The sequence below is a fragment of the Alligator sinensis genome, unplaced genomic scaffold (assembly GCF_000455745.1).
Source record: "Alligator sinensis unplaced genomic scaffold, ASM45574v1 scaffold832_1, whole genome shotgun sequence".
Taxonomy (NCBI): Eukaryota; Metazoa; Chordata; order Crocodylia; family Alligatoridae; genus Alligator; species Alligator sinensis.
This window is the reverse complement of record NW_005842057.1, coordinates 827,050-843,746: the sequence shown is the minus strand read 5'-3', so window position 1 is coordinate 843,746 and position 16,697 is coordinate 827,050. Positions and strand designations below refer to the sequence as shown.

Sequence of the window (16,697 nt, the reverse complement as noted above, 5' to 3'; positions counted from 1 at the left end):
TTTGCCTGGAAGGCGAGGTGGGGGACTAACAAGTTTCCTGGTTAGGGTCATGGTGGTACAAATAACATAGCCCTGAGGCTGGGGTGAGTGGCTGGGCTTTCCCAGTCCTGGGACTGTGCCGGGGAATGTGTGCAGGCATTTGCTAGATTGGGTTAACCCTTTCTTGATCTAAATGAGTGCATCTCCTGAGGTGATTTACTTAGTTCAGGCATGGAATTGTTTAGCCAGTTAAAACCCTATAAACGTCTGTAGAAGTCGGCATTTAGATAGACCTGGTCAAGGTCTGGTTAGGTTGATCTAAATGTAATGCTTGTATGTACCCTTATAGTGCTTGTGAGCCTAGGGAAACCATTTGGAATTTTCTTTTCTTAACAAAGGCATCCAATCTTAGGGGATAGGCTGCAGACTACTACTTTTCTTGAGCATGGAGCAGCAACAGGAGTGGAAAACCCTTCCATTATGCTGCATGAGAACCTCCTGTATAGTTCCAAAAGAAAGCTGCGATTCTATTTCATGGAGAAGCAAAGCCTGAATAGTGACCGGGAAAGGAAGTGTAGGCAAGTCTTTACTAGAAACTGAATGGTTTTGCCAAATCCCACAGTGTTTCATAGTTATATAGTTTCTAGGGTCAGAAGGGACCTGAACAGATCATCAAGTCCAACCCACTGCCCTGGGCAGGAATGAGTGCTGGGATCGTAATACCCCAGCCAGATATCTATCCAACCTCCTCTTGAAGACCTCCCAAGGGAGGGGAGAGCACCACCTCCCTTGGGAGCCCATTCCAGAGCCTAGCAGCCCTAAACAAAAAGTAATGCCTCCTGATATCAAGCCTGAACCTACTCTCAATCAATGTATGCCCGTTATTCCTTGTTATCCCAGGTGGTACCCAGGGGAACAGAGCCTCACCTATTTTCCGCTGGTCCCACCTGGTGCGTTTATAGACAGCTACCAGATCCCCTCTCAGTCTTCTCTTGTGGAGGCTGAATAGATTCAGGCCCTTTAGTCTATCTGTGTAGGGCCTGGCCTGCTGCCCCCTGACCATGCAAAAGGCCCTCCTCTGGACCCTCTCAATGCTAGCCACATCCCTCTTGAAGTGCAGCACCCAGAACCGGATGCAGTACTCCAACTGCAGCCTGACCAGCGCTGCATAGAGGGGAAGGATCACCTCCCTGGACCTGCTTGTGATGCATCTGTAGATGCACAACAATGTGCGGTTAGCCTTACTGACCTCTTCCTCGCATTAGCAGCTCATGTCCATCCTGGAGTCAACAATGACTCCAAGATCCCTTTCAGCCACTGTGTTGTTGAGAAGGGAGTTCCCCAGCCTGTAGGTATGCTGCAGGTTCCTTCTCCCTAGATGCAGCACCTTGCACTTGTCTGCATTGAATTCCATCCTATTCTCATCCGCCCACCCCTGTAATCTGTCTAGATCTAGTTGGATTCTGTCCCTTCCCTCCAGTGTGCCCACTTCTCCCCACATCTTTGTGTCATCAGTGAATTTGGACAACGTGTTTTCCACACCCACTTCCAAGTCACTGATAAAGATGTTGAATAGCACAGGCCTGAGGACTGAGCCCTGGGGAACTCCACGGCCCACATCACTCCAGGTTGAAAATAAGCCATCCACCACTACTCTCTGGGTTCACCACCACTCTCTGGGTGTTTAGTATCGCTGGTCTATAGACAGATCTCCAAGCAGTAAAGGAGCAAATTAACTGGTTTCCATATGGGGGGATAAAATGAGAAAACCATGTATAACTAGTACCCTGCTTTTTATAAAACAGCCAAATAGGAGAGGAGATTAATGTCACCCTAGAAACTGTCTATAGTACTGACTTGTCTGGGTCAGTGGGGGAGAGCACAATGCTTTGCAATGAAAAGGTGACAGCCTTCTGAATGATACTATCCCATATTGCCATTTGAGCCTCTCAAGAGATTCCTGATGCATACAGCCCTGATGATTAGTATGAAGCAAAGTTATTGGATCTTGTTGGCTGTGTCTGCCACAGAGATGTTCTTACAGCCAATGTATCTCTTGCGGGAGTTTGTCTGTGAATTTGCCTGACAAAGTTTTTGAGTGTACTCTTGAATTACTTTTTCTTAGATATCTAGAAACAAGGCCACATTAGTTCTTGAAAAGTCATTAAATCATCGGAGTGGAGGAAGATGATCCTTAGATTATGGCCTCACGAGATGAAGATAAAATATGTACAGGCAGCTGCTGCTCTGGCTTTTACACCCTCATCAGGGGATCCAGGATAGATGTATGCTTTGACCCATGGGCTGAAACTACATTTATGTTGACAGACAATTGGATTTTGGCCTGGAAGAAGGTGTAGACAGTGTCTGATGGAATAAAGCATGCCTCAGGGAGCCCAGTAGAACTCAGAAGGTACCTATATGGTCTTTGGAGTACTCTGCACTCAGTGAGGAAAATTCCTTTGATCCAGATATATAGTCACAATGGCTAGATTCAGATGTGCAGGCATGTGTGGCTTGTGGTGCCGCAAACCTCTTTGCAGTGCCACAAACTACAGATGTGACATGTTAAAAAGTGCTCCATGCTGCAAATTTGCAGTGCAGGGAAAATATTTGCTATTGGGAAATCCCAGTAGCAAAAAACAAAAAAACAAACAAAAAAAAGTGGCGACAAAAAAGCAGCGTGCCACATGGTCCAAGAACGAGCACTGGAAGGCACAAAGGTTCAGTACTTTTCTTAGATATCTAGAAACAAGGCCACATTAGTTCTTGAAAAGTCATTAAATCATCGGAGTGGAGGAAGATGATCCTTAGATTATGGCCTCACGAGATGAAGATAAAATATGTACAGGCAGCTGCTGCTCTGGCTTTTACACCCTCATCAGGGGATCCAGGATAGATGTATGCTTTGACCCATGGGCTGAAACTACATTTATGTTGACAGACAATTGGATTTTGGCCTGGAAGAAGGTGTAGACAGTGTCTGATGGAATAAAGCATGCCTCAGGGAGCCCAGTAGAACTCAGAAGGTACCTATATGGTCTTTGGAGTACTCTGCACTCAGTGAGGAAAATTCCTTTGATCCAGATATATAGTCACAATGGCTAGATTCAGATGTGCAGGCATGTGTGGCTTGTGGTGCCGCAAACCTCTTTGCAGTGCCACAAACTACAGATGTGACATGTTAAAAAGTGCTCCATGCTGCAAATTTGCAGTGCAGGGAAAATATTTGCTATTGGGAAATCCCAGTAGCAAAAAACAAAAAAACAAACAAAAAAAAGTGGCGACAAAAAAGCAGCGTGCCACATGGTCCAAGAACGAGCACTGGAAGGCACAAAGGTTCAGTACTTCTGGGAGATGCTCTGGCTGCCAGTCAAAGCATCTTCCCTCCTCTTTTTGTCCTCTGGGTCCTCCAGCATGCTGGGACCTGGGAGAAGTGGGGAAATTACATTTTCCCAGAAGTGGGGCATTTTGCCCTGCACCAAAACACATGTGCAGGGGTTTGTACACAGTAGCAAAAAACAATGGCACAAATTTGTGCCACTGCTATTTTTGCTGTGGCAAATGCATGCCCCTGCATGTGTATGCTCATCTGGACACACCCAGTGACTTTATATCATCATAGAGTGACACCCTAAAGACACCGTAAGTCTCAATGAACCTGAAAACTAGTGAGAATGTTCTCTGGCAGATTTTACCTTTAAAGAGGAGGAAGAGAGAATTTTCAGCAGTGGAGGCTGGCACACACCACTAAGATGAATAAATGGTCCTTGAGGCAGTCCTCAGGATGACACAAAGGTTAACACAGATGTTTTTAGAGGTTCTAAACTGAAGGATGAGTAGAAGCTAATACAAAATCCTGTACTGAATCCTTCTAGAAGGATTCATTAGTGACTTGGACAAGGGATTGAAGTGTACTCTGTCCAAGTTTGTGGATGATACAAAACTGTGGGGAGAAGTGGACACACTGGAGGGCAGGGAACAACTACAGGCAGACCTGGACAGGTTGGACATGTGGGCAGGAAACAACAGAATGTGATTTAACAAGGAGAAATGCAAAGTGCTGCACCTAGGGAGGAAAAATGTCCAGCACACCTACTGCCTAGGAAATGGCCTGCTCGGCAGCACAGAAGCAGAAAGGGATCTCGGAGTCCTAGTGGACTTCAAGATGAACATGAGTCGTCAGTGTGACGAAGTCATCAGCAAAGCTAACTGCACTTTATCGTGCATCAACAGATGCATGACAAACAGAACCAAGGAGGTGATACTTCCCCTCTATCGGGCGCTGGTCAGACTGCAGTTGGAATACTGAGTCCAGTTTTGGGTGACACACTTCAAGAAGGATGTGGATAACCTGGAGAGGGTCCAGAGAAGGACCACTCATATGGTTAAGGGCTTGCAGGCCAAGCCCTATGAGGAGAGACTAGGGCACCTGGACCTCTTCAGCCTTTGTAAAAGAAGGTTGAGAGGCAACCTTGTGGCTGCCTATAAATTCATCATGGGAATGCAGAAGGGAATTGGTGAGGCTCTACTCACCAAGGCGCCCCTGGGGGTTACAAGAAATAATGGCCATAAGCTAGCAGAGAGCAGATTTAGACTGGACATTAGGAAGAATTTATTTACAGTTAGAGTGGCCAAAATCTGGAATGGGCTCTCAAGGGAGGTGGTGCTCTCCCCTACCCTGGGGGTCTTCAAGAGGAGGTTAGAAAGGCATCTGGCTGGGGTCATCTGAACCCAGCACACTTTCCTGCCTATGCAGGGGGTCAGACTCAATGATCTATTGAGGTCCCTTCTGACCCTAACATCTATGAATCTATGATATCAAAATGCTACATTTCTCTTTTACAAGTCCTTTTCTGATAAGACGTTTTGAACCTCCATCTTCTGGGTGTACGATCACTAAATATGTATGAATACTAAGTATTTCAGCATTGAAAGTGCACAAAAGATTGTGAGGGTGAGGGTAACATGGGGACCTTCAAATTTCAGTCAAGGACTCTGAGAAGGAACTGAGGAGAGTCTGGCTGGCTCTACTTCCTTATGTCCTCAGCCTGCAAGAAGATAAGATGGGAGCACATATTCCCCTACAGGTACTAAAAGTCTCTGAGTAGAACAGCCTGGGCATCCACATGCCTACCTACAATGTGATATGCATGTTTTTTAATGAGTGAGGTAATGTATGTTTGTGAAAGTTTGGTTTTATCACCTCTTTATCAGTGGTCATGAATAGTAGCAAGTCCCTGCCCTTTCCTCCTCCACTGAGTTTGGGAAATTTAGCACTAAAAGGTGTGCTGTCTCTCAAAATCTGTGCATTCAGAAAAGCACAAGGACTAGATGTTGCTGAACTTTACTGAAGGCAGTAGGAAAGGCTATTTACATGCTGCCCTATTCTTTGTCTTTTCTCCTAACCCCTAGGGGGAGGCACAAACCAGTCCTTAACTGTCCTATTGTTGAAGAGTAGAAGGTCCTATACATAAAGTTTTACATTTAATCAGGATCACACAATATTTCATTTTCACAAGATTGGTAAAGTCTTCTATAACAAGGTCTTTTGGATGAAATTTTAGAGACTGTAGCTCAGCTTAAATATCCAAATAGCTTTCTTTTTTTGTTTGTAAGAATTGTGTCTATCTTGGTCACCTGGGCAAAAAAAGCTTCTCTTTTTCCAGGATGTCTTTCTGTGATACCAACAGAAAACAGATTATAAAATGGTGTGAATCAAGCAAACAGAAAATACCATCACTAAAAACAATAATTTGAACAAATTCAGCAACAGTGAAATAGAGCAGATTATAGTTTTTGTTTCTTTTCCCCTCTTACCTTTGTTTTACTGTCAAAACAGGTGAATCCCAAAGCAAAGTCAACTGTGAAGCACAGGGAATCTCCTTGCCAACTGCACATATATGTTTTAGACTGGAAAAAGTGTTAATGTTGAAAAAATGGTTATAATTCTTCAATTTACCAATAACAGTAATACTTAAAATCTTATTTATTATTTGTGCAAGGTGCCAAGCCAGTAACACTAGAACAGGTTTATATCAGTCATTTAAAGAGTTTGTCAGTAAAGTATAACTGCACAGAATATTAGACCTGTTCACTACAGGTGGTTCCTCTCTACTATGCCAAAGACAAACAAAAATGCATCTTTCGAACATGACCCGAAATCTACTTGCTTCTGTCCATTACAAAATGCAGACATGGACCATTTAAATGAATATAATAATTGTAAAACCTTCTTCAGACTACTTAGAACTAATACAAGGGTCTAGATGCATTAAATATTAGTTGGTTATTACCTGGTATCTAATGAACTTTGTTGAGATAATCTAGTCTAAATAGTGTGGTTACTGTTTAGGACAGTGGTGCTCAACTTTTTGGCTTTACAGACCAGATGAGCGGTGAAGGATGAGTTTATGGGTTGAATAGAGCCCCGTGACTGCCAGGATTGTGCCCCAGGAGTCTGGTGCTGCCCTTTCCAGCCCCTTACACTGGGATTGGGTCCTGGGGACTGTGGTGCCCCCTCCTGGGCCCTGCGCACTGGGACTGGGCCCCTGGGGCCTGACACTGCCCCTTCCCAAACCCATACACTGGGATTGGGTGCTAGGGCCTCATGCCACCCCTACCCAATCCAGTCATCCAATCTAGTGCAGGGCCTGAGGCTCTCTGGGAGTCTGGAAACTTGGCAGCAGTTGCCACTGCTCCCCCACAGCCAACTTCCCAGACCAGTGGGGAGCCCTTTGGTTCTGGATGACATGGTGTCACAGGATGGGGGTTGAGCATTCCTAGTCTAGGACATCAGTATCTGCCACCTTTATAATTCCACTTTAAACTTGGCAAATTGCCTTTGGAATCAGCAAGATTTCTTTGCAAGCTCTTAAAACTTTGTTAGAATTCTACTGCAGTAAAAATAGTTATACTGAACTAATTAACTCAGGCTGCTATCTTGTCAGCCAATGAAATATGAATGTTAATTCTTTGACCTTTTTAAAGTTAAAAAGGAAGTTTCTGTTATGAATATGTTTTACAACAAAAGTCTATTAAAATTAAAATTTACCTCTGCATACATTTTAGACTATCAGTATTGTATGTAAATTGGATTCAGAATGCAAAGACAGGCAGTCTGCGGTGCTACTGCCTACAAATTTAAAAATAACTCGATGGGTTTTACATTGAAGTAAAGAGCAAACATACCACTAAATTTAGTGCATGTAAAGAGCAGGCCTCTTCTCCATTTTTTCTTTACTCCAGTTTACAAAGTGCTTTCTAAAATGCTAAATATGGCCTCTAATTTTGATAGAAAGTTTTCCAAGGAAGCAATCTTTCAGTCTGACATTAATTTTTCATAAACAGCATGGGCCTCCCACATTTAGAGATGTATTTAAAACATCATATTTGGATAATATTTTTAAATGCTACAGAATGTGGTTGTAACAAGCGAATGGTCTGTGAAGATTGGAACCATTAACTTGAACAGGATTTTTTTCAGGTTTTAAAAAACAGTAATTCTTGATGTTGAAAAACAAACTATTAGTATATTTTAAATCTTTGATATTTAATGTTCATGAAGGCTTTCCTTAACATTTTAAAATCCTATTATTGTAATCAAAATACAAAATGTGTCACACTTATTCTAATATAAAACCCACAAATGAGTTATAGCCTTGAAATTTCACAGCTAATAAATGTTTTCACAGTTTGTAAAGTTCATATTTCAGTATTTCAGCAGGCTGAATGATGAAAAAAACAGATTTATAAATATATTTTTGAATAAACTATTTTATTTTTTTATCTGCTGCTGTTCAGGGAACATGTTCTTGGGGATCCATGAACATTCTAAATACTTGCATGCAGTTGTGACCAATGTTTGAGAGACTACAACATCATTTCTCATTCACTATAAAGTGACATTAAGCAATAGACCTAATTTATTCTCCTATTTTGTCCAATCTGTTGGCCAGAACCCGATGCAGTATAAGATTGGCTTAACTTTAAATGTATGTTTAATTGAGGTCCTGAATCATAAAGAAGAAACAATACCCTGAAAGCAATTGAGCAGCCATAAATAGTAAACACTGAAGTGAACAGTTCATGAATTTATACTGAAATATTTGGCAAATATTGTAAAATTGTGTGTCTAATGACAAGACAAATTTGTTGCATTTCAACCATGATATGCCAGCTATGCAAGTGGTTCTCAACTGGTGGGCCAATGAAGGGCAATAAAGCTGAATAGAGAGGTAACCAAGGGATCTAGCATATCCCCAAACATTTCTGGTGCCAGGAAGAACCACACTGAGAAACTGGGCTGTGATGCATGTTCTACATCCCAAACAGGAAGCAGAAGAGCCTCCTTCATTCTCTGAGAAAAAATGCTGTTTAGCCCAGGTATAGCACAGTGACAACATGCTTATGCTGCTTCTGTTCCAGAACTACCAGTTGGAGACCTAGTTTAAAAGTCTTTGTAGCCTGCCTGACAAGAGAATCATAAGGGATGTAGACTCAGACTTCCCCACAGACAATGTCCATTGGGCTGGGGGTGGACATTAATGCCCACAGTGCATTGGGTTGTGGGGGACATTAGCTGTGGGTAAGGAGATAGGGTTGAGAGAATCCCCTGTTCAGAGTCAAATTTTTTGAGAAACACTATACTGTGCAGCCAAATTTTAACAGAATCAATATTTACTGAAGACAAAACAGAGCTTTTCTTTACAAAGCACATTTATTCTTATTCCACAAAAAATACCTTAAGTTTAACTATATACATGGCTGATGTTTAACTTGATAGTCTACATGTTACACAACTTCTCTAAATAATCTGTAAAAAGTTTAGGTTCTCAAACATCTCCTTAATTTGGACATTGTGGGTCCTGACAGATGTGGGGGAAAAAAGCAACCCTACGCTGTATTGGAAGCAGCAGCGCATTAATTTGACCTGGTTCTACAGCATCTGTATAGATCAGGGGCTTTAGTGGGGCTTTTTGGCACATTAACTAAAGCAATTCCATCATTTTGATAAAAGCGCCAAAGAGCCCCACTAATGTGCCTGATCTCTACAGATGTTGAGAAAGCTGGGTACAGCTAATGTGCTGCCTCTTCTGGGCATGCGCTGGGCTTGGTGCGGCAGGGCGCTGAGTTTAAAGTAAAGCACTAATTTTTTTCCTCCACATCTGCAAACAGCCTCTGTTAATAGATTGTACCTTTCCCACTGATGAAAGGACAGACTTTGATCCCTTTCTGTTCAGAACTGTAGCTACAGCCTTTCCTTACAGTTGTGATTTCATGGCAGCCACGTGTGTCTACAACAACTGCCTACATAGAAACTTATTATTAGAAACCTATTTAATTTTAGCTGTTTTAGATGGAAATTAGCAGAGAGTAGAGTTAGCACCACGTGAGTTGCCACATTTCTGCTTACTTCCAGTGACTCTCCAAAGACCAGTTTCTGAGAAGCCCTAGTTAGGCTAGTGACAGTATTCAAAAGAATATGACTTTAAACATCTTCCTTGCTGCTAAGACATCAGCTTACCACAGAGTAGTCAGAAAATGTGTGTGTGTGTGTCTGTGTGTACACATAGCTAATTCTAACTTGCATTTGGCCTAAACTTCCTTTAATATTTTTATTAAAAACAAGTTTCAGATATAGTGGAATAGTCTAAAAATAATCCATATGCATCTCCCTAGTTCTACTTACATAGGAACATGAGTTTTACTTACAGTATAAAAGTATATGATAATTTAAAACACTAAGGGCATTTATAAACATACTTTTTTGCCCCACAATGTGCCAGAGATCTGCTGCCTTGGAGCACATTCAATTAATCAAGTTTGCTTTGCACACAAATTGAGGAGAACTGTGCTACGCTGCATGTAGTTGTATAAGCGGCAAAATGAGCATCAGCATGCAGAAAAACGTGGCAGTGCACTTTTGAACTAAAGCACCTCCAATGTGTTTTAGTTCAAAAGCATGTTGCTATCATTTCCTCAGCACTGACACACATTTCACTGCTCATACAACTGTAAGCATCGCAGCACCAGCGCTTTTGAAAACACCTGGTGCTACGGTGCTTGCATATACAAAAATACCCTAAGAAATGTGCTGTAGGGACTGTCCTGGACTTGCAGGTGTATGGACTAGATGAGCTAACTGACTTTGCCATCTTTAAATCTGATGATTCAGTCACTGGTTGGAGATGTAGACTAGAAATTGATGTGACCTTCTAATCAAAGCGTCAAAAACATAGGAATGTAGAAATAGAAAGAGTCTCCAAGGGACCTTCTGGGCCAGCCCACTGCATTTCAGGCAGTTATTAACCAAAGAATCCCTATAGTTGCTACTGCAAATTGTCATACAGAACTGCAATGGACAACATCTTAAAACAGGCAAAAATGACCTATAATGTCATAGATAAAAGCAGGGAAGATGAGACTACTGTCAATATATGCTTAAAGGTCCTAGGAAAAGTACAATGCCCCTTAACAAACAAACCCCACCATGGTCTGTGCCAGTATGACTTAGGAGAAAAATTCCTTCCTTATCCCAAATGTGGTGGTTAGTATAACCTTGAGTGCAAGAGAAAGTCTAGGTTGGAAAGTCTGGCTTTTCTAAGTATCAGGGAAAAAATTAAATCAGTGCACCTCAATCAACCTCCCTTCCCCCCCCTACTTTAGACAAAAATATCCCCCATGAGCTCATAACATTCGTGATGAAAGGGGGGGGGGGGGAATTACCTAATCTTACCTGATCAACAAAAACCCTGGGTTGTGAGATAAAAGACTAAGGGTGGAAGCATGACTTATGAGAGGGGACTTGACAACAGTCTTTAAATACCTGAAGGGCAATTACAAAGTGGGTAGAGATGGGTTAATCTCTGTGCTTATCAGGAACAGGACTAGAAGCAAAGGCTGCAAGTTTCAGAAGGGGAGATTTAGGTTAGAGAGAAGGAGGACGTTTCTGACCACGAGGGTGGTCAAACACTGGAGAAGTTGTGGAATCTCAAACCTTGCAAGTTTTCAGGAGCAGATTGGACAGACTAGCTAGGATGGTTTAGTCAGGGATGCTCCTGCCTTGAGCAGGGGGCCGGACTAGATGCCCCTTCCATCTGTAATATCTTATGAGGCATAGAAAGCTTTTTAAGCACATTTGTGAAAGATACAAAATTCAGAAGGGTCGTGAACACATTGATGGATGTGAGCGCAATTGAGAAGGGTATTGACAGATTGAAAAGTTATCTAGAGCTACCAGGATGAAGTTCAATGTGGACAAGTGCAAGGTGCTACGCTTTGGGAGAAATAATCAGAAACAAAAATACAAAATGGGGGACACCTGGCTGGATGGCACCTCTATGGAAAAGGATTTAGGAGTCTTGGGAGACCTCAGACTCAATATGAGTATGCAGTTGCACAAAAAGCAAATGCAGTTTTGGACTGCATTGATAGAAGCATTAGTACAAGATATGGGAGGTGATATTGCCTCTCTACTTGGCACTGGTTAGGTCTCATCTGCAGTATTGTATGCATTTATTGTATAAATTTAGATTGGATATCCATAAAAACTTCTTCACTGTGAGAATAGTGAGGCAGTGGAATAAACTGCCTAGGGAAGTTGTGGATTCTCCATCACTGGAAGAGTTCAAGAAGAGGTTGGCTAGCCACTGGTGAGAGATGATCTAGGCACAGCTATGCCTATTTTATACCAAGAGTATTTCCCATGCTTTTGGGCTTTGCTGCTTGCTCCATCATCACTTCCTCCCCTTCCCTTTTTGATTTCTGCTATGTGTTTCTGTGTATTTTAAGCCCACCCTGAGTCCTTGGGAGTTGGCTTAAGGCTGGGGACTTCAACTGGAGTGTGTCCATTCTCCTGCTAGGAAGAAAGCTGGAGGTTCCTGGCTAGAGGATCTTGCCCCTCCTCTCAGGGTTAGACTGATCACCATATTTATTCAGGGCCTGAGCTGAAGAATCCAGTTTATTAGGGTTGTTTCAGAAAATGTGGAAAGCTGAACAACATTGCAGTTCAGAAGCTGAGCTACCGAGACCTTGATCTAAACGCATCATTGGGAATCCTTACTAGCCCAATGAAACATGAACTTCTGGTAAAAATCCTGTTACAGGGCTGGTAATTTTGCATGCCAGGACTTGTCCTACAACTTTTATAGCAGTAGAAGCTGCAGCAGCAGCAGTAGTAGGAGCAGCAATATTGTTATAGCAGTGATAATCCAGGAAGCATATGAGAAGCACACTCCAAATCAAATTGAATAACACCTCTCCCAGTGAACTACTTGGTCAAATACAAGATATTACCAAATGGTTTTTCCTGATTTATAAATATCTGCAAACAAATATAATCAGCATGAGACAGCTTTTAACAGTACTGCTTAAAAGTAACTGTGTAACAAAGTTTCACCAATGGTGAAGCATAATTTCTGCATAGTTTAACGATATAATAACTATTAACTAATTTTCAATAGCCAAATATGTGCAATCGACTGTTTTGCTTTTTAATTGCTTATCTTTCTTGGCTTCTTTTGTTTTCAACATCTGCAAAGGCAGAATTTGTTTCATTAAGTAATTTTTAAAATTTCAACCTATTAATTATGGTTGCTTGTTTTGGGGTAACATGAAGGATCATGCATGGTTAATAGTGGGAAGAAAATCCCATTTTATTGAGCACAATTCCACAAAATATCAGAATTGAAAGTGAGTTTTCCAACTGTATTTCTTATTAAAAATAATTATTTTCAATTAGAAACTCTCCAGAACAAATGAAATTCAGTGATCTAGCTTACGTAGGAGTGGAAAATAGTTAGAAAAATGCTACTGTATAGAATTATTTTAATAAAACTGACCTGCAGAAGTCTATTTTGTATGGTTGTTACTAATACCTCATCAACCATGTTATTTCCAAATATTAGCCAAACACTAGTTTCGATTGTGTTAATTTTTAAACAGGCACATAAAAAAAACAAACACTCTTATTTATAATTAGAGATATATGCAATACATTTGTTCATTCTAGGCTCTGTAGAATCTTATTTTCAGAGCTATAGATCTGCCAACACTATAATAAAAACAAATTTCATGCATTCATTGTCCTCACCCTCAAATTTTACACTAACCCTACTTTTTACAACTGTGGAATAACTATCAACATGTAGCTAATATTAATATAATTCACAAAATAAACTCAATAGTCTCCTGTTCCATAAAGCATTTATTCTGAAAAAATTCAACAGGGGTATTCAGAGAAAGATAACTCTGGCCCTCTGGGTCCCAGGGATTGAACCACAGACTTTTGGCTGTCAGACCAGCAGCCCTAACCATTACACCATAGACATTTCAATATTTTTATACTGAGTTGGATTTGTATAACTGCTACAAGTTTTTTGGGGGGGGGGTGGATCAGGGCTCCAACACTTAGTTTATTTATCTGTTATATAATTTCATAAGCATTAACAACATTATAAAAACTAAATAATAATGAAAAATAACTTTAAAAGAATGTAAGCTAAAATATAAATTAAATATAAATAATAAATATGCTTGTTGCATACATTTGTCTTTTTAAGGAGATATATAAGTACTTAAATAATTTAACTTTTTTGCTTAAAACAAGAATTTAAGAACATAATTAATGTATTTGGAGCATATTTATTGTCTTCAAGCAATCAGTCATTCCAACTAAATGCATAATCAGTGAAACAGTAAACAGATCAAATGAATGAGAACACAATTTTTATTTGCCCAGTAAACAAAAACAGTGTCTCCTGGATACACTATAAAATTGTCATTATTGCCCAGTTGTAGTGATTTTTGTCTTTTATAGATACCTAGTGATAAAAAATGAATGCAAGAGAACAATAACGGTTGGCAATTACCAGTTTCTGATGCTTTGTGCAAACACTAACTGATGACGATAATTTCCTACAACTGAAGTTAATGTAAGACTTCCTTTGAGCCTTGCAAGGCTTGTCAATCACTATTTCAGTGAGCAGAAAAATACTTACTAGATCTTAATCACAATGTAAAATAAAGTCAGGTGACTGAAAATCTTAAATGGAACAGAACTATATGGAACTTTTTCTTAAAAAAAGAACTACTACTTGTGTAGTACACAGACATTTCTCTAATATAGGAAAGCTAATGGAAAGGCTAAACTGAATTCTATCTGTTTCAGTCACCTGATTTTATTAATATTTTAGTAAAGGCCCTAATCTTGAAAATAATTAAAGTTTATGCCTTTGTGGCAGAATAAGAGAATTCAGTGGGAACCGCATACATACAAAATTATTGTATATGGATCTGTAGTTGACTGAGCATTGACATTATAATTCAATTACAGTCAGGCATTTGCTAAAAGAAAATTTTTCTCACTCTACAATCCCATTAGCCCAAAGTGCACTAATATTTATATCTGCTAGCTATGGAGCACACATGAGCTTTATATTGCATATCACCTCTCTCTGTTCACTTTTGTAATAGATATCATGGGGAAGTACAGAAAAAATGTAAGGAAAGATTCAGAATCATCAGAGAAACAGAAAGGTTGACTCACATAACTAGTAGATGAGTCAAGAGAGCAAAGGCAAAGATGGTAAGAGGTGTTTTGGGGACAGGAAATGGAGACATTAAACAAGTCAAGGGAGAAAAGGATGTGTCCTTGAGTGAGTCTGTACCATTCTGCTGTACTATTCAAGGCTAAAATAAAACACCAGGGAACTTAAAATGCAGTAAGAAAAAAGAAAAGTAGGTTTTACACAACTGAAAAAGGATTCAGGCCCCAGAATGTGTCCCTCTCTTGTCAGTAGAGGGACACAGAAAAATTTCTACAACTGGAAGGACATAAATAAAGAGAATACATTTACATATGAGAAATGTGTTTTCCTTTTTTCATTACTTCATAGACATTAGACATTAGGGCTGGAAGGGACCTTGGAAGATCATTGAGTCCAGCCCCCATAACTTGTTTGGCAATTGTTATTCTCACAGAATAGGTTTACTAAGGCATTCAGAACCCACCAAACTCTGCTTTCATAAAGTTCGGTTAACATTATTTTGAGTTAGCATCAAGCCAATGCTGAGCACGTTTCAAAAACCATGCTTGGAATATGAACTCTGAGGCAGAGGAAGTGGAGATGTCGAGAGGAGTGTACATTTAAAACAGAGAACAGAGAAATATTACAGAGCATTACAAAATGTTGTAGGAGACAGGTAGAATTAAACCTTTAAGCTTGAGGAGAGACAGCAGAATCATGTTCAATGGCCTTTTTCTACTGCTGACCTGTCCCTCTCAGAGTGGCATGTCTTTTTTGGAAAAAACTGAATGAATGCTTGTATGTTCCTAGTTTCTACTGGGAGAGCAGCGATTCCCCTATTAGAAACATAACACCTGTACAGGGCATCTGACAAAGCAGGTTGTTGCCTACTGTGACAGAACGCTTAGCATGCCTGTCACGTTAAGTGGAGAGGCTGCCTGAGAAGTGGCCTGCAGGTGGTGAGGGGGTGGGAGGGTAATGAGAAGGCCACCTGACCAGGGGAAGGCTGGGTTTGAGCCCACAACCTGAGCAGGTCAGGCAGTCTTGCCCTGAGAGCCATGAGGAGAGGAGCTCCTGACTTTAGGACTGCAGACAGGTTCCTGAAAGGACTATGGCACTGGGGAATGGGGGTGGACAGAGCTGTTTATGCAGGCAGGTGGCCTTTACTTTATGAAGGAACCTAGAGAAGGGCTGCAGACCTGGGAGACAGAGGACCTGAAGCACATAGGCCACAAAAGGGGCGAGAACCAGGCACAGCAACTTGTAGCCCAGAGAAGACAGGTAGGGCAACAGAGTCCAAAAGGTGTCATTTGGCTTGAGGTAGGACCAGGGACCAGGAGGAGGTAAATGAGGAGCCACAGCCAGAAACTACCAGGGTCAGGGAACCCAAAGATCCCAACTGGCCTGAGGTGGGGCCAGGGCCCAGGAAAGGCCTGAGGTCCAGGAGGGTCCACTGCCAGAGACCAATGGAGCCAGGGGCCTGAAGTCCAAGAGGAGGTGGAGTTAGAGCCTGGTAGGGCAGGGTACAATGTGAGGGATTAACCCATGTAGGCATAGTGCCTGGGTGAGGAGTATGAGCAGAGGTGTTAAGTTGGATTAGAGGATCCATGAGCCCAAAGAGGGACTGAGAGTTGGACTAGAGGGTCCATGAGCCCAGGGATGGGCTGTTTGTGGGACCATGGGTTCCAAAAGACGAGAGAGGGTCTAAGTATGGGCACAAGAGGCCTGAGAGCCCAGAGAGGAGCTGTATATGAGGTCAGGGGGTCTGAGAGCTCAGAGAGAGGGGCTAAGTTGGACTAGAAGGTCCATGAACATAAAGAGGGGCTGAGAATTGGACTAGAGGGTCCACAAGCTCAGGGAGAGGCTGAAAGCCGGACAACAGTGTCCAAGAGCCCAGAGAGGGGCTAAAGGTAAAAACAGGGGTTCCAAGAGCCCAGAAGAAGAGAAAGTAATTTGAATGAATGTTGAGTGATAACACCTGTGAGGCTTGGGTCTGGTGTAGGGAGGGTTGGAGTCATGCAATTAGCCCTTAAGGCAATGACCACAGACACCTGTGGTCCTGAGAAGGAGATTAAGCTTGGGAAGCATCAGGGCAGCTCCCCTTATCTAACCTAGATACATCAAAGTGTGACAGATGAATGAAGGTGTGACTGCCTAAAGAGACTGAAGTGGCTAAAGGCTGAGGGGACT

At 41.5% G+C, this 16,697-nt stretch overlaps 1 protein-coding gene across 1 annotated transcript in view; it reads right to left on the bottom strand.

Annotated features, from left to right (window-relative positions):
• SNTG2 (syntrophin gamma 2) overlaps positions 1–16,697 on the bottom strand; it is a 462,462-nt gene that overhangs the window by 32,453 nt on the left and 413,312 nt on the right. The window contains exon 17 of the mRNA XM_025203382.1: positions 5,800–5,892. Coding sequence (XP_025059167.1) covers positions 5,800–5,892 — 93 coding nt within the window. The remainder of the gene's footprint in view (positions 1–5,799; positions 5,893–16,697) is intronic.